The 18974-nt window shown below is 37.1% G+C and overlaps 3 protein-coding genes across 3 annotated transcripts; all 3 read right to left on the reverse strand.

Annotated features, from left to right (window-relative positions):
* Nucleotides 1–1230: 1230 nt before the first annotated feature.
* On the reverse strand, nt 1231–5291 carry LOC106910606 (uncharacterized). The gene is made up of 4 exons (XM_014977283.2): nt 5082–5291; nt 4644–4973; nt 4302–4450; nt 1231–2410 (listed from the first exon to the last, which is right to left on the reverse strand). Exons 1-4 carry the CDS (start codon nt 5149–5151, stop codon nt 2321–2323), a joined length of 639 nt encoding a protein of 212 aa, XP_014832769.2. The 5' UTR covers nt 5152–5291; the 3' UTR covers nt 1231–2320.
* A 389-nt stretch (nt 5292–5680) lies between these two features.
* On the reverse strand, nt 5681–9727 carry LOC106910605 (uncharacterized). Its single transcript, XM_014977282.2, has 4 exons — nt 9602–9727; nt 9109–9480; nt 8662–8810; nt 5681–7960 (listed from the first exon to the last, which is right to left on the reverse strand). The coding sequence occupies exons 1-4, from the start codon at nt 9654–9656 to the stop codon at nt 7781–7783; spliced, it is 756 nt and encodes a 251-aa protein (XP_014832768.2). The 5' UTR covers nt 9657–9727; the 3' UTR covers nt 5681–7780.
* Nucleotides 9728–12416: 2689 nt separating this feature from the next.
* Nucleotides 12417–15793, reverse strand: LOC106910609 (uncharacterized). Its single transcript, XM_088007930.1, has 6 exons — nt 15600–15793; nt 15127–15459; nt 14233–14271; nt 13807–14136; nt 13351–13499; nt 12417–13034 (listed from the first exon to the last, which is right to left on the reverse strand). The coding sequence occupies exons 1-6, from the start codon at nt 15652–15654 to the stop codon at nt 13020–13022; spliced, it is 921 nt and encodes a 306-aa protein (XP_087864056.1). The 5' UTR covers nt 15655–15793; the 3' UTR covers nt 12417–13019.
* Between the last annotated feature and the right edge of the window lie 3181 nt (nt 15794–18974).

An 18974-nucleotide genomic window follows, 5' to 3' on the forward strand; every position in this document is an offset into this window, starting at 1 on the left:
CCACTTAAGAGAGCACGTGAACTAGCTTGAGTCGCCAGTGTTAATAAATTACCAACATGCTTTTTCTTCTTATAGTAGTAATCGTTAACTTCACCAACAGGAGGATCTCAGCTGACGTCCTATTAGTCACTTTGGTTCAATATGGCTTGTGAAAACAATATAACTTCCAGCTTTTGTAATAGTAATTTCGAGGTGGTTCATTACGATACTCTTGAATGTCTGTCTGGCAAGTTGACAGACATTTGCACAACTCATTAGGTTTTGTTCCTCTAAAGGTGACACATGGTGACTGCGCACCTGCTGTTTCTCCTAACTGTGCCCACATTTACTGTAAGACTTTTGACTTTCACCTTCACAATTACTGACTCTTTTGTTGTGGGTTAAGCTGGAGGTGGTTTTAGTGTAAAAGAAGACCACTATGTGGCAAGTGGTGGCCGGATGGAGAACTCAAAACCATCAAAAATATTGGTCAAAGTACAGTGTGTATCATCTGTATGTCTGTCCTGTCTACATGAAAAATTATGGTCACGGTTGCTGTCTGAACATTTTTATTATTATTTTTATTTTTTTCAATTAGAAATGAGCAAAACTCTTTAGTCTAGTACAAAGCTGTTGGAGACATATTTCAAATACTTAAACACAATTTTAAATCAATTATAGTTTTGGTGAAATGGCTCACCTCCCTGGCAACAGACGAGGTCAAGAAAATGGAGAAGTTTTTATACTATCATTTTCAGTTTATACAAAGCAGATGCCTCCCTGTGTTTCACAGTTGTTTTTTTTTGTTGTTGTTGTTTTTGTTTTACAAAAGATAGAACTGAACTGATAAATCATATTTATCCACATTTCTTTATCAAATCACAAAGGAAGAACATCCTAATGCTTGTCTGGAATCAAGACAACCTGAAACTGAGACAAGCACAAATTTAGGCGGACTGAATGAATTTAGACTGAGTAAGGATTCTTCAAAGCCTACTTTTTGTCATTTAGGCACAAAAAGGAGGAGTTTGCCCAGTGCAACATCCATGAACACTTTACAGAGGTACATCTGTAAAACAGGAAAATGAAAATCATCAATTGTTTTCCCTTCACTTCCCAATCGTGTGCTACTTTGTGTCGCTCTCAAATCCTGATTTAATGCACTAAAGTTTGTTCTTGCGTTGTGGCAAAACGTGGGAAACTTCCAGAGTTCTTAACACTTTATCAAGTCAATGTAAAAGCTGGAGAAAGTTTGAAAGTAAGCAAAGACATTGCTTTATTGATTTAGATTTAAAAATACAGACAATTGTATTACACATATTCCACTTCACAGAAAAATAAACCTTGATTTAATCAGTACCAAGATTTTATACTTAGTTTTAGTCTTTATTTTAACTACCAAAATACTACAAAGCATATTTGTAGTACATTTGTTGCTATTACACGGTTAGTATTAAAATGTGTGCCAACACCTTCTTGAAATGCATTTAGAGTGAAATATTTTATCGGAAGAATTTGGTTTGGAAAAGTTGATAGTGCTTGACATGCGACTTCTAAATATCAACTGTTTACTGCAAATACTTCTTGATCATGAAGCCTTTCTGTAGCCGAGAGCTTCAAAATGACACCTGAGCGTTGGCATTTAACTGAATCAAAATCTGTCTATATAATAAAAATAATAATAATAATAATAATTTCACAAGTGAAAGGTAGAGGTGAAAGTTAGTTCTGCTAATATAAACCGTATCCTGAAATGTATCGCACTGGTTTCCTGTTGCTTCTGGTCCTAAAATCACTTAAAAACAGTGAACTGGAATCTGCATTTAGAAATATGCAAGACGTCTAAGTGTTTCAATCATGTTAGATGCGTCACGATTACTAAAAACGCCTCAGGAAATCTGGGAACAGAACAAAATATTTTATAGATGGAATTGTTTAAAACTCCTCATATTTCCAATTTGCCAGATTCATTTTATTTGCTCTCTAAGTGTCAGATTGTGTTGTCGTTTTTTATTCCATTCCAGCTCCACTTTTTTTTTCTTTCTATATAAAACATTAGTCAAACTTGGCACTAAATTACAAAACAAAACATACATTTAAAAAAAAAGTCTATGCTACACATAATATTTGTTTTCCAGTTTAAAATAAAACTATACAAACAACATATACAAAGTACAACTTTGATGATCCACTCAAGTCCAGTCTCTTTTTTGTCTCTTGTCAACACAAATGCTTGCCTTCTGTTTGCTTCTGTTGGGGAAGTGCAGCACATGCACCGCTTGCCTCTGTGGTCCACGGCTTCATGAGTTTCATGCATGTCAGCGTCCTGCAAAGCGCATCCTCAGCGCCTCAGTGTTCCTCGCATGTCCTCGTAAACATCATTGCCGGCAGCAACACGCCTCTGCTTTATTGCTTTGTTTGAGCTCTTGGTCTGGTCACAAAAGATTGTCAGCAAGTTAGACTGGTTTAAAATGGGGAAATGAGTTTGAAACCAAAGACAACAGCTTCTTCAAAAAAAAAAATCAAAAAAAAAAAATCAAGAAAATCAATGTTTTGCAATAGTTTGACTGACAACTTTTTATAAGCAAGTTGTTCTGTTTGTCCCGTACAAGAAGCGAAGCCTTTGTGCATTGCAACACATCAGCGTTGTGAATAACACAGGTCAAAATGATCGGGAGAAATTTATAAGCATTTCTGAATGAAATGGTTAAAATATGACATCTGGAATAATAATCTGTGACATGTAAAACGCTCCAAAACAATTCAGTAGATCAGGCTTGATGTAGTTTCATGAAAAATGTGTATTCAACACAGTTTTCCTAAGACTGTTTTCTACTGCTGCCTCAAACTACGCTGCTCCGAAAAGGCGTACATCAAAGATATGTGTTGGGGCCCCCGTTGTTTCCGTTTCACATGTTGCTTCTTTGTTCTTACTGAAAGCTTCGTCAAACATCTCTTATCAGTGCCATGCAGTGGCTGTGCAATTATACATTTCCTCCAAGTTTCACAAGGTTGCTTGCATCAGTGTCTAGACATGATAAGCGGTTTGATGGCTAAAACCTTCTTCCAGTAAATTAATAAGATGCTAAAATGATTTTTTTTTTTTTTTTTACTTTTGCGGAAAAAACTCATGGCCTCCTAGCCGCCTTAAGCTGTAAGCAGTTGTGCTCTACTATGACAAACAAATATTTTGAACGAGGCTTTTATGTTACAACTCATGACAAATGCCTGCTTTTGTTTATGTTTTGTGAAACATTGCACACTTGAGTTCTGTTGTGTAGCTGGGATTTATTTTACATACTTTCATTTCTTCTAGGCTTTATTATTGCAATTTCCCACTTGCTTACATAAACCAAAAAAAAAAAAAAAAAAAAAGAAGCATGCAGCATCTGCAAATGGTTACAAACTCATTCATTAGTTTACTGACTAGGTCAAATTCTTGTACATTACACAACTTCTTGTTTGGCTTCAATGGTTTCCTGTCTACTGCAATAATTAGACCATTTGAATTTGCAGAGCTCTTCACGGACCAGAATCTCCTCAAACCTTTACATTCATTTGTCCCCAGTCGGTGTCTGAGGTTCTGCTGGCTGTGCCACATTCAGGGCTTGAAGCAAAACGTGACGGAGCATTTTCAACTGGAGACTCTGGAACTGCTGTCCAATAAGTTTGAGTACTGTGAATTGAATTTTTAGCTATCTTCTACAAAGCACAGTGATATTTTAAAGTGTATTTTGTTAAATGAATTGTGTTTTATAATTTTTTTTTTTTTGGGTGGGTTGTAATCCTACATTTTCCAGCATCTTTTCTCTTGTTTTGTTCATGTCTTTAAAAGTGCTATATACATCTTTTTTATTTTACTTTTGCTTTTGATGTTGAAACAAAAAAGTGTTTCAATTTGGCTAGTTGTCTTTGAAAGAGCTGTGAAGATGTTCAGCATTATAGGCACAAGGCTTCCTGCTCACAGAGTTAAGTTTGAGGTTCAGGTTTGTCAGTTTTGCAAAAGAAATAACAGAAGCAATCTATGATCACATAATCGCAGCTTTACGCACTAAATCGTTTGAGCCACAATGAATGATTTCGTAAAAACATTCGAAATAGTTTTTGAATTTTAACAAATTATCACTTGTTGTAATAAATCGTTACTTGTAGAGGAAAACCTTTTTTTTTAATGTGACTCATGCATAGCATCTGAGTGACACTTTCAGTCAGGAAGGCTTACTGATCCTGAAACACCCGCGGAGACACAAACAGTAGTTGAGTCAAAGGGAAACGGTGAATTTCCAAAACTCAACAAAGACGAAAACAACACAAATTCATACCTTGTGCATGATAATCAGGACAAAGCCCAGCATCATGATGAACAGGACGCCAAAAGCGATGGCGATCCCCAGCAGCACCATGTTCATATCTGCTTCTTCGCACTTTTTCAGCGGATCATTTGATGGCGGCGGTGTTTCTTGTCTTTTTTCTTAAAATCAAAACCATATGTCAAAACTTTAATAGAAAACACTAAGCAGCAATACGACTCGTGTCACAATCTTTACTTGCTAATTTTGTGTTCGAGGCATGAGAACCTTTCTAACTAAAAAGCCTTTAACTACAGTTAGTTTATATGTGTTTGACTTGGAAGAAGCGACATCTAGGACAAAATAAATACTCACCAGTCACCACCAGCAGCACAGATCCATCATCTTTCATGATTTTCTGTTGATATGTAACGTCTTCTGTTTTTGAGTAAGTACACCAGTATGGTCCGGTGTCATTTTCACGCAAGTTTTTAATGAGAATATCAATGTTGGGGAATGTCCCAGCTGTCTGAACTCGTCCTTTTATTTCGTCACCAATTGTTTCTTTAAAAGGGTCTTTGTTTAATACAAAAATCTCAGTCTCATTGAGACCCGTTTTTAAGATCAGATTATCTTGATCAGACGAAGATCTGCACTGGATTGTAATATATTGTCCAACTTCTCTCCACTGCACTCCTTTCATCTCTACAGAAAGAAAAAAAACACACACACAAAATGCCAGTTTTAATACCCCCATCACATTTTCTTAAATACGCATGTTACTGTTTATTATTTCATTTGACTGAGTCCTACCTGCCGTGTAGCAGAGGCAAAGGATGGTGGAGACTTTCACCCAGACAGCAGACATGCTGATAGTTGACATTCACACAGATCAGTCCGGTTCTGACTCCAGTCAGAAATGTTTTCAATCACATAGTCGAACTTGACAGCTCACAGGAACACATGACCTATATAAAATACCTTTGATGTGGGCGGGAAGCTGTCAGCATATTCAGCCTGCAACCCAATCTTATTTATCTTTGACAACACATAAATAGAAACTACATTTGACAAGCAGCTGGTTCAGGAAGTGAGTTTTTTTCAATTTCTTTCGAAGGTGGGTTTAAAACACTTACTTAGTGGTGGAGCTGCAGTCTGAAGAGAAATAACAGAGAAAAGCTGGCATATGTTTGGTTTCTTGATGCTTCTGGTCCTAAAATCACTTAAAAACAGTTGGTATTTATGGGGTACTATTTCAAATTTTGATCCTTTTTATTTTCATTGCACTGAGAAAACATATTTCCAATCTCAGGCAGGGTTTCTTACATTGATTTTGCAGAATTAGGGAAGTCGACACTGTGGTAAAGATGCAGGAAGTATGATTGAAAGACTTTTGAGACATTTTGTCTGGCTTTTTTTTTTTTTTTTTTTTAGACGGTTTATTTCCCGTAGTGCAATGAAATCATTCTGGAAAGTCTAATAATGGTCACACTTGTACTTTTCAAAGTAAATTGGCATGAAATAGTAAGACCTGTTAAAATAATTCAGTGCCAGGAAGAAAGGCCACACACTGAAGACGGTGAATCAAACTTGATCAAACGTTTTGGTTTATTTTTCAACTTCACAATTGTGCAATTCTTGGTGTTTTTCTATCACATAAAACTGAAAACAGTGTCATTAAAGTTTGTGCTTCAAGAGATGACAAAATGAAAAAAGTTTAAGTGAATACAATTTTTGCAAGGAATTATAAATATACTGCTTTGATGATTTCTTATTAATATGTTTAGATGAGCTATGTTCAGAAAAAAAGAGTAGAGAAGTGGCACCATACTTTTCTTGCTAGCAGTGTCAGTAACAAACATCTTTAAGCTGTTCCTCTCACGGTTTGGCAAGACGTCTTGCAGGTTTGTTTCAATAATAAGTTTCGTCAATCCACTCTAACAAAAAGCCCAAACTTTTGGAGTGTGCAACAAGAGGTTTTCCTGTTCTCTTTCACCCAGACAGCGTGTCTGCTGCCTGGGTGAAAATCTCCACCTTTGCAGCTCATCGGCCTGTTTTTCTCTTTGTCAGGCCAGTTAGTTTAGGTAAAAAGCTGCATCTTAGTAGGTTTGTAGCTAGGCCACATGCTAGCCATTTTGAGATAATTACTTGAAAAAGGCTCTATAAGATGCTAACATTTTGTGAACGTACCCATTTTGTGCCAAACTGTAAATAGAAGTTCTTTGATATTTATTTTTATACTATTTATTTTTTCTTGCCAATCTTCCAGAAAGGCCACATTTTTTCTTTTCTTTTTGCTATTTAGGTGAATTCTGAAGCAGTAAGAAATTTCACTTTATTTTTCACTTTTACAATTAGAGTTTTTCTTACACATAAAAACTGAAAACAGTGGCATTAAAAGTTTGTGCTTGAAGAGATGACAAAATGAAAACAGCTTAAGTGCAAACATTTTTTTTTCTATCTTTTACATCACTGGAAGACATGTTTATATGATATATAAGTGTAATTCTTACTGATAAGAAGGTGGATTGCCTGTTTTACTTTGTTTACACTGGCCTCTTGTAATGGATGTGGTGAAAACCGGACATAAAGGTTGTTGGTTTGAGGGTAGAAAAGGCAGAGGACGGGACGAAATGGATACAGGATGTTTCGCTGTGGCGATCCCGAAAGGGAAAACCCGGAACAGATGATGAAGAAGAAGAAGAGAACACTGCCCTCTTGAGGCAATAAAGCGAAAGTGACTCGGTTAATTCTAGTCTTCAGTCAAAAACTAACTAAAAGTTACTTGTCAGAGAACAAAATGGATATATTTATGCTTAATGATAAAGTAGGGGAACGAACTTATGTATTTGTGGTCATACAAAATGATTGCTAAAGGGTTTTTTGGAAATAAAAGTAACTTCATCTGTCTAGTCAGACATTTATGGAAAGCAAAAGTGAATGAATCTAGAGAATTTCTTATAACATTGTGGCATTTCTCTGCTAATCAGATAAAATACAACAGAAAACAATATGCTGCAATGCATGCTTCATGAGATTATTCATGCTTTACATGTATTCTTTATTCATGAGTAACAGTGTGTGACTTTGTCAAAAGGATACATCATTCAAGAAAAATACAATAAAAACACAGATATTTGCTTTATTCTCCTCCATAGTCCTTACGTTTTGTCTCCGCCTTCATTTTTTCCTTCCTGATAGATATAAACATTCTTAATATTTTTCCCTGCATTAATAATTTGTAATATCTTATCTAAAATTATAACTGTATACAAGTAAAACTTTCTTAAAACTGAGACTAAAATGGTAACAAAAAAAATAAAAAAAAAGAAAGGAACATACAAAGACAAAACAATATAGGTGTAAATGCTATTCATGATAATGATTATTTTTTTCCCCCTTCGTCTTTAACTATACTCAGCAATTTTGTTCAAGCATGGCACCAGCTTACACTTTTGCACACATGCAAAAACTTGGTTTAGAAAACCAGGTGGTCTGACAAGCGATGCAGTTTAACACGCATCACTTTTGACACTGTGGTCCGAGGTGTTGAGCGACTCAGTCGGCTTTGCAAGCTGCACCGTCACAGTCTCATCCTCAGCTTCAGCCTCGACATGCTCCTCATCCACATCAGCGCTGGCGGTCTCAGCGTAGACACGCGTCTGCTCAACTGTGATGTCAGTGGACTTGGTCTGTTTAAAAGATCAACATGAAGGATGGATCAGACGGCAGTTCGTCAATAAATGTGTGACACAGAATGAAAATGTTCTTGAATCCTTCAGAAATAAAAATGTGTAAGTTAAATTGGTGGAAAGGTACAGTTTGTATCAGAGGATGTCATTTCTGGTTAAACACACCGAGTTGTGGTTTTGCTCATCAGGTGGGATGAACAACAAAAACACCAATTTTGAGCATTGCAGCCCAGTTTAAAGCCACAAAAACATTAGAAGCAAAACAGTGGGAGAAAGCTGTAAACAGTTCTAAACTAAAAATGCAAAATTGAAATAATTAAGAGTAACTGGAATGCCCAAATTTATAAAACAAACAAAAAAATGTGTTAAAGGTTATGACATAAAAATCCATACTGGATGTTATTTTTGGCATTTTGCACTAAAATTGGTGTAACTCCTAATGCTTCTTCAAACCCTCTAAATGCTCATTGAACTGGTCATTTCTGTTACTCTGTCACAGTTATGCTGGTGGATTCTCACTTATACGTGAATATTTTTAAAGAAATGGACGGACATGTAGAATTCTCATAAATCTTTTTTAAACACAATTTAGTATTGTCCCTGCACCGTTGCACTGTTGTAATAACACGGACATCGAAGGCTACATTCACACACACAGAGACAGACACATAAAGTTGCAATTCAAAAGCAAATAAAAATACCCTGCGCTTGATCCAAATGATGAAGCTCAATATGATACCAAGGAAGAGGACTGCAGCAGGGACAGCATACACCAACGGCACATGCATGGGCATGTTCATGGTTGGTTCATCAGCGCCTTGCACCGCTTCTGCTCTGGCATAACTGTTTTCTTAAAATTTAGACAGAGAGGTTAGAAATCTGCTTTTAGTGTGAAGTTAACAATAAATGCATACGTCTTGGTTTGGATTCAGAAAAAAAAAACGCTAGAAAACTCAGAAGTAATCACTTTCTGCTTCCAGTTTAAATATGTGTACATCTTTTAAAAGCATATTTACATCACTGCCAGATCAGAGTCACAGTTGGAGTTCCTCCTCGCTACGGTCCTTGCGTATTCATTTAATTCTACGTTTTGTGCAAAACATTCTTGTGCTAAATGCAGCAGTAGTTTATAAGAAAAATATTCTCACCTTTTACCACAACGATCACGGATCCGCCACCTTTTATCATTTCTCTGGTGTTTGATGTGTCTTGCAAATACAGACACCAGTATGCTCCTGTGTCGTCGACACTCAGGTTTTTAAGAAGAAAATCTATGTTTGGGTATGTTCCATTAATCTGAACTCTGTCAATCATATTTTTAACCTCATGCAATTTAATTTCGGAAAAATGCATTAATCTTTTCTGATTTTTTCCCAATTTGAGTTTGTTATTTATTTGAGCAATATCCATGTCCTCCCGGAGGCCCCTTTTAAGATGCAGAGAAATATGCTTGCTTGTGCCGGATCTACACTGGATTGTGACGGATTCTCCGACTTCTCTCCAAACCACTTCTTTCATCTCTGAATATGAAAACAAAACATCTCATAAGACAGTCACGAGGCTTCAGCAACATCTGACAAAATTGTTTTTAGACCAAATAAACATAATGGTGGTTTGCCATTGCATCCTTCTCAGGCTTACCTGCTGCATAGCACAGACAAAGAATGCCACAGATCTTCACCCAGACTGCAGACATGCTGACGTCTACCTTGGAGAAGGCTCTCTCTAGTTATGACGCTCTAGTTGGACATCTGCTCTTGTTTTCACCACATTGTGTACACTCACATGTTGCAGGAAGACGTGACGAATACAGATGCCGTTTTGTCACTTCAAGCGAGCAGCAGAGTTAGAAGTCGCACATTTCCAAGAACTCCTGCTGTGCAAACTAAAATGCAACCAAAATAAATGCATGACAATGGTGCACTGAGAACGTAGAAGAGAAATAAAAATCAATAAGTGTAGGGAATAGAAATAGCTAAACAACATACAGTATGTAAGATTGGAAAAATTAATAAAGTTTATGTCAATATATTTTAAAAGCCGGTCCATGAAATGTGTCTTTAAAATGTTTAAAATGTTGCATCTTCTGTACAGATCTAATATTTAGAGGCAGGTTATTCCAGAGTCTGGGGCCTGTGACGGAGAAGACTCAGTCATCTTGAGATTTAAGTTCTGACCTTATTGAATAACATCGACTTTACCACTGAATGATTTAATAGGAAAAAACTGACATTTTAAATTGGATCCTGCAGGTCACTGTAGAGACTCCAACACTGGGGTTTATATGGTCCTTCTGTTTTGTACCAGTCAGCAGAGAAGCAGCTGCATTTTGGAGCAACATAGAACTGGTCCAAACGAAAATACAGAGCGGTGCAGTTGTCCGTTGTCTGAGAGTGATGAACAAATGAAAATCACGTTGAAAGACCCAAGCGCAGTATGGTATTGTCTAAAAATTATGTCATTGTAACTAAGACAAGCTATTTTTGAGCTGACAGGACCCACATTCACACAAAACCTCCTTCCAAATAAGGAGGACCAACACCAGAGAAGAACAGACTCTGAAGGCCAACACATGATTCCAGTGGTGATATAATGGTTGATTACATCAAAGTCTGTCTTCAGGTCCAGAATTCAGAGTAAAAGAAAATCATGAAAAATCTTTAAAACTGAAGTCTAAAACATGATGGGTCCCAGCGTGTAACGATGGAAATATTAATTAATACCTGGATAAAAGGCTCAATATCACGCAGTGAGATCATCTTAAGTGATGAATAATGTTACAAACAAGCTCAAACTTCTCCAATTCTTCTAACAAACCTCCAACAAAATACAATACTGGTTTAAAGTTTTAGAGTTTTTCAAGTTCCTATTGAAAACTGTGCAGTTTAATGTCTCACTCTGAAATGAAAGCACAGTACAAATAAGTAATTGGAGCTAACAAAAAGATATCATGGAATCAATTTGTAGACCAAAATGTATTTAAAGTAACCACCTTTGGCAGATGTGACAGCTGAACACACTTGTGGCATTCGTTCTACAATACATATCAAACACTCTTCAGAAGGTTCTTCCCATAAATGTGGAGCATTTGTAGGTTGATTTGTTTTCACTCTTCTGACCAGTTCATCCCCAACCGACTCAATGGGATTTTAATCCATGTCTTCAAACTTAACATCTAGTTGTTTTCATTTTCTTGATAGATGAATCACTGACCCTCAATGTCGGAGGGCATTGTACGCTGCTGCAGAGTGCTGTGGTGGCAGTTTTGTTTCAAGATGCCTCTAAGTATGTACAATTCACCAACCCTGGACAAAGATTTAAAATTTGGATTCATCAGTCCATAACGCCTACTTCTCTTCAGTTGTCCAACAATTGTGTTTCATGGCACAGGCGAGCGTTTATGTCTCATTTTGACATCTTAGAAATGACTTTCTCTCAGCAACTCGTGCTGTCAAACCTGCAGCTTGAAATCTGTTGTACTGCGAGCTGCTTGTCACGCAAGCTGCTAACTCTCAGAAAAGTGTTTGATTTGAGTGGTTTTTAGTCTGCCAGACCTCTTCCTGTCAGGCTTTGTCACAGTTTCTGAGTGCCTTTTGATGGTGAAAGAAACTGTACTCACCTTTGCTTTAAGTGCAATTTCCAAATGAAAGACTTATAGTTTTGAGTTTTGTGATGGTCTGTCTTCCACTGTTGAGAAAAAAAAATTTCACTATATTTGTAGCAGTACACTACTTTGTACAATGTCCATGTGGGTATAGTGCAACATTGCGTTCCAACACTGATTCTATGAAGACAGATGTGGTTGTAAGTATTCCAGAAAAACTGGAAGACCTACAGGACTGAGTTGCACCAGCGTTCAATCTTTGATCAACCTCCATTGCTGCAGAACAGAAGTTGCTTACCTCTGAGAGTTTAACACTTACCTTTGTACCATTTCAAACTAACCTGTGAACTCGAACATCTTGAATTGGAATAAAAACTTTAAACTCTTAATTTTTAGTGTATGTTGAAATTCCTACTTGTAACGTTGCATAATTTTCTGCCTTATTTATCTTCTAAAGGGGGTTTAAGAAACAATGAAGCTTTAAGTCTGCACAAAATAATCCTATCATGACCGGTGAGGATCTGCTATGTGTGTGTGTTCATAATTTCTGAATGGATGTCATATCAAAGATACATTTGTAAGCAGCTTCTACACCTTTGATAAGTTTATGCTTTTAAATAAATAAGATCCAAAATCTGTTTTTCCTTAAACTTTTTTTAATGATCTTAGACTGATTAATTTGATCAGGTTATTATCTATTTTGTAATTTCTTGTTATGGGATCATGATTCGTTTTTCTCTTTAAATTTTCTTTTTATCCTGGCGGAAGAACGTCAAATGTGTGGAGTTTCCAGAAATCGGAAGCCCTGCGCTTTGCTGCATTGATACTGCCCTCTTGTGGCGGCTCAGCAAATTTGCATCGATAGCAGATATTTATTAAGGCTTTGAGATCCTTCTCAGAAAAAGAAACAAACAAAAAAAAGTTATTTCTCACCAAAATACCAAGTTTAAATAGGTCTACATCATCAAACATCATGTTGGAACTGTGAAATAAGTCATTATAGAGCAACAATTGTGCTTTATACAGACCTCAAACAGGCTAAATTACATGAAAAACAATCAAAAATGAACATGTGCAAAACATTTATGAATGAAAAGTACAACTAGATCACAGAATAAGTACAGAAAGAAATTATATACAAAAGTTGAACTATTGACAGTGTGTGATGAGAGAGTATATGTGCAGTTATGCAGGAGGCGGGTTGAGCTCTGAGTAAAACGGTTTAATGTAAAAATAAAAATAAAAATAAATGAATGTTTCCCCTGATTGGTCCAGCTGGTTCTTGTGTCACTTTACATCTCAGTATTTATACTTTGGAGTTTAGTTTTGTTTCAATGTCTGATTTCCATTTGGCTCCATTACCTGTTTCTCCATTCTTTTGCCCATTGCTTGTTTTTGTTTTTGTTTTTTTTTGTTTTTTTTTTTTTTTTTTTTTGCTTGTTTGTTTTTTGGTGGTTATTTGTTGTGGCTCTGCAAAACAAAAAAGACAGGATGAGACAAAAAACAAACATATGCAGGAATATGAGGCAGAACAGGGATCCTGCTGCCACCTGCTGACTGTAGGATGTAATTGTAAATAAAAAAAACGTGAAACTATGTTTAAAGAACCATAATGACGACTAAGGAATGAGATCTCAAAATAATCACAGTTTTCACTGATGTATTAGAAACATTTGCAGAATAACTCATCTGACCCTAACTGTATTTAATTATATGCGGTACATCCACAGGCGCAACCAAAGGCACCTATTCTCTCAAAAGAGAAAAGAAAAAAACATGAACATACCTTGTACATGACCAAAGTGCTAAAACCGAGCATGAGGCCAATCAGAACAATGACGGTGATGCGAACATAAACCACAACCAAAGTAAGACTTGATGCATCACATTTTGGCACTTCCGTAATGGTTGTTGTTGTTGATTCACGACTATTTCCTTGAAATTACAAACATAATGTTGTTATTTTTCATGCAGGAAGTTGTATGTTTTTATTTTTGAAATGTTATATTTAAAAAAAAATCTTGTCATTTAAAATATTTTGCATGCTTAAGTTCAGAAATCTATCATTTAAGTTAAACTTTTTTAATTCAGTCACATCATTATTTGGAAACCTTAATAAATACATCCTGTGTATATTGATGGATGTTGCTGTGCATTGTAGAAATCTGCTGCACAAAGTAAAATACTGTCCAGCTGAACATATTCATTGAGTTAAATTCAGTTTGTAGAATAATTTACTCACCGGTCACCATTAGAAGAACAGATCCATAACCCTTTGTGACCAGTTGACGGTAACTGTCATCTAGTTTTGAATACACACACCAGTACGGCCCTGAGTCACTTACATTCAAGTTTTCAATCACAATATCCACACTTGGGAATGTTCCATTTGTTTGAACTCTTCCTGCAATTCTTTTATGAAAATATCTTTTTCTGGAGGCTCTGTTGATAACGGCAACCTCAGTTTCCTCGTTATGTCCCATTTTCAATACCAGAGAATCTTGATCAGTATTAATTCTGCACCGGATCGTAACGGATTGTCCCGACTCTCTCCAAATCACTTCTTTTGTTTCTAGGCAAAAGAACATAAAAGACAGAGCACACCATACAGGATTGTTAAATAGCAACAAAAAATTTGCTAAACGATTACATTTGCTTTGAAACATACCTCTGTCCATAATAGGGCACAATTCTGTTTCAGCCTTACCTGTTGGGCACCAGAAACACAGAAAGATGGAGACCTTCAGCCAGGAAGAATACATGCTGACCATTACTGTTGACATAGTTCAACCCAATGCTCACACCTCAGTCTGAATGTGCTTTTGTTTTTAACCACAGTGTACACTGAACATGACAGCTAACTGGTGCACATGATGTCTTTGGCCACATATAGTGGCGAACTGTACTTTTCACAGGAAAGCTTTCTGCACGTGCAAATGCTGACTTTTTAAGCTCTGACCCTTCACCTCTCAAAACCTGCTTCCCTTAGAAAGGACGTAGCATATTTAATTGTGTAGCGAAATGAAAATGTGTGTATGTCATGGCGAGCATGTCTTTTCAACTCTAGAGGGGGAAGCGTAAGTAGGCTACCTCTTTTAGATATATCCATCTTCTACAATATGAATATAGTTCATGGTATACAATTGCACTCAATACAGTGGTTTTATTTTTCAAAATTAAATCACCTGATCAGTTTTTTGCATATATTTTGCGTTAAAAACAAATGTGGTCTGACGGGTTGATGCTAACCACAGAGTCAGCGGCCAGATCTGAGACAAACAGAGCACAACCACACGGCCAGTCTGATGTTTCCATTTAAAGTGTCACCCAAAGCACTTTGAGATTCTTTCATTTAAACAAAATTATCAAGGAATCACACTTAGTTATTTAAATTTGTGCTTAGCATCTACCTTTCAGTCCTTTTTAAATGCCCCCTTTTGAGAAATTTTGCTGTGACGCAGTGTCTTTCTAGGGCTGTTGAACAAAGTTATGCCCAGCAAAATGTAATAACTGAGCTTAGATGCAGGTGGTTTAATTTACAAAAAAAAAAAAAGACTCTCACCTGTCACAAACAGCAGCACAGATCCGTCACCTTTTGTTATTTCTTGATTAAATGTTTCGCTCGTTTTTGAATACACACAGCAGTACGATCCTGTGTCATTTTCATTCAAGTTTCTAATGATGATGTCCACATTGGGAAATGCTCCATAGGTCTGAACTCTTTCTGTCATTCCTTGAAGAACAACTCTTCTTTCTGTGGCTTTGTCTACACCAACAATGTCAGTCTCCTCATTGGCAGTCTTCTTTTTTAAATTCAGGAAATCTTGATCAGACTCGGTTCTGCACTGGATTGTAATGGATTGTCCAACTTTTTTCCAAACCTCTCCTTTCATCTCTACACAGCAAAAGCAAAAAAAAAAAAAAAAAAAATTGTTTCATATCCTATTTATTACGTCATATACCTACATCAGACAATTTAAAATATTGACGAGATCAGTTTGTTATCGTTCATCATCACATCTGTCTTAGCGTTACCTGCTGCGCAGCAGAGACAAAGGAAGGTGAAGATCCTCGTCCAGGCATCAGACATCGTGACAACTGCTGTGCACAAGGTCAACTCAAATTCTTGTGCTGGAGTAAGAAACGTGCTCTAATTTAACCTCAGCGACAAGCAGAAACTCATGGTTGCTTGTATTTGTGGTGACACAAATACAGAGCTCTGAAAAAGTATTTTCACTCTTACAGATCTCTTTTTCCTTCACACACCTAAATTAAACGTCACATGTTTTCAGATCATAGTAATTGTATTATAAGACTAAATTCATTTGGTAAATGAAACCAAAGTATGGTTTCATTCAAGCTAAGTAATAAGAAAGTGAAAAACCCCTTTATTAAATTATAAGTTAAGTGTGATTACCCACATTCTTTTGGAAGCTGACAAAATTTTACAAGCTACATTTAAGCCTGACTTGCAAAATCAAAACAAAAATCATAGAACATCTAAAATATAATTAAGTAGGGTCCATCAGCCTTATAACAAACAAAAATCAGACATCAATTACAGAGCCATTTCTAAGGCTTTGGGGCTGTAGTGAGTCCCAGAGAGAGTCATCATCCACAAATGGATGAAGCATTGCTGAAGCTTCATGGGAGTGGCGAGCCGACTACAATGACTTCAAAAGTGCATTGCTGACTCATTTAAGAGGTCACAAAAGGACCCAGAATAGCAGCTAAAGTACTCCAGACCTCACTTGCTTTTAAATAAGGTCAGTGTTCAAGATTCAACAATGAGGACAAACACTGGATGAAGAGGGTATTCATGTGGTGTTTGACAGTGTAAAAGTGTAAATTAACAATGACTGAAAAGAACACAAAGAAATGTCCCATTTTCTAAAAAAAGAAACAAAACATTGATGATCTCAAAGACTTTTAGACTCAGCCACTTCAAAAGTTTTGAAGTGGCTAAATCAAAGTCCGGACATGAAACCCAGCTGAGGTGCTGCAACGTGAAGTTAAACAGGTCGATCCGTTTAACTTCATGTCTGTAAGGTGTAAAGTTAAAATTCCCCCATAATAATGTACAAGACCTATTTTCAAATCTCAGAAAACGCTTGAGTTGTCTCTTGGATGTTTACTATTTACTTTTAGTTGAGTAAAAATTTGTTCAAGTAGTGCTACTTTTGCTTGAGTTCAGTGTTTGGATACTCTCCTGTGGTTGGGGCCCCATCCAACCCCATCCAACCAAGCCAACTGGCTCTGTTTGCAATCAAAGGTGCGTTTGTATCGCCCTCTTGTGGTAGCAGAGTAGAAAATGGTCTCACACCATTATTGACTCCTTCATTTTGTAGATTCACAAAGCCAAAACAAAGTGAAAAGATTTTACTTTGTACTGTCACTGACTTTCAAAGTAGTGATCTCATTTTTAAAATCATCTTCTTGTCTAACAATACAGTTTGAAGCGTGTACTACTCACACACATTATGTCGCTCTGCATTTTACATAGTTGACAAAGACAGAATCCCAATCATGTGCTTACTGCTGTGAAACCTAATTGGTACAGAGTCGTATACAACATGAACAAAATATTTTAATGGTACATAATTTCATGAAGACAATAGTTTATAAGGTTCCCTTGGTCCTAAGGGAACTGCAAAATCAATCAGTCAATAACTGCAGTATATGTGTGTCTTGTTTCCCCCCAGAGGAAAAGCATAAACAAAAGGTCCCAGTTTATCTCATCATTCTTTTCACCACCAGTGCCCTTCCTCCAGTCTCTTCCAGTTTACGAGGTGAAATATAAGCCACAGGGGATAGCGCAAGGAGCTTTTACGTCCCTTTGTTGCTCCAGAAACAGTCCCATCCATTTACCAGCCGGCGCTTCCTGTTTTACGTCCCGATGTGGGAGGCAGTTACAGTTCTGAGTCTGCCAGACCAGGATGACTCCCGGTGTTGCTCACAAAGAGGCCAGGAAATCACCAAAAAGCAGGACAAGAATGATCAATCTCACTGTTTTGTTTTTGTTTTTTTTTGGGGGGGGGGGGGGGGGTTATGACCAACAGTTATTCTGCAGGCCTTCTGAATAAACCTCCTAGTTGCAGTTAGTCAGTGCACATGACTAACTGGTGGTATCGATCAACAGACTGTTTGCACATCACTCAGAGATGACTCACCTCATTTCCCCACTCGACTTCCCGTGCTCACGCCTCCTCTTCCTCCTCGGAGACCTCCGGTTGGCCTCATCTGGACTACACACGGACTAATGGAACCGTCGATCAATTAAAAACAGCAGACGAGCGAGGCTGCTTAAACACATGTCACACACACGCGGCGGATAAATAACTCGGGGTTGTGCCGGCTATGGGGGGAGGAAAATGGTAATCCCCCATCTTTGCGGAAAGATTAGTCGGATAATCAAAGCGGATAGACAACAGAGTCTGGCTCCAAACTGATTAGCTGCTGGCCAGAACAAAAGAGCAAAGCTTAACGTTAACAGTGCATTCTGAAAGTATTTACACCCGTTTTGTGACGCACAAGCGTCACTGCAACAGCAAATTAGATTTAATTTAGGGATCACAAAGTAGAAGGGGTCTGAAATCAATTTTTTTTCTCCCCCACTTTATGTGATACTTTGTTTTTTTTTAATAAAATAAAATGCAGTTTGACATTCTTAGCTGATGTGACGTGAACATGTTTAAGAATTAAGACTGACTAAAATAAGCACTAAAAAAATCACTTTAAGAACTTTTAAAGTAAAAACATATGTAAAATGTCCATAGTATGTATAACTTTGCATATTACTGAATTTAATTTGCCATCTAAATAGTAAAAAAATGAACTTTTTTTTTTAACTGTCGGTAAATCTCAAGTCTCTTTAGTTTACTATCTGATTTGGTCATATGTGCATCAGAAGGTTGAAGCAGATGTTTAGACCAACTCTTCAGGCCACAGGACTTTCCCTGTTGACACAACGCTCGCTGCAAACAAGCTTTCATTGAGTGCAATAAAACATCCTGGCCTTCCTCCAGGGCAGGAAGTTCTTTTCCTGATCTTGAGTGACCCCTGCATGCCTTTTCTGGCAAAAAAAAAAAAAGAAAAAGAAAAAAGGCTGAAACACACTGCTGCTGCACAAGCACTAAGCAGCTCAAGGTTTGGGCCTGAAGGAGTTGCTGTAGCTGACGAGTAGGTAAGACACAAAGCGAATGTTGTGGTAGCAACCGTGTAATTTAGTTACTGCCTTGTAAGTATATTTAAAAGTCTGGAATATTTTAACAGCCACAAACCCCAATGTGCTTTAGTGGGATTGTATTTGATAGAGCAACACAAAGTGACACAGAGTTGTAACACAGAAGATAAATCATGTTGGTATTCAGCCCTACTGAGTCGATATTTTTGTAGAGTCGCTTCTTCTTC

The sequence above is a fragment of the Poecilia mexicana genome, unplaced genomic scaffold, assembly GCF_051168715.1.
Source record: "Poecilia mexicana isolate PSO_F unplaced genomic scaffold, ASM5116871v1 scaffold_8, whole genome shotgun sequence".
NCBI classification, from domain to species: domain Eukaryota; kingdom Metazoa; phylum Chordata; class Actinopteri; order Cyprinodontiformes; family Poeciliidae; genus Poecilia; species Poecilia mexicana.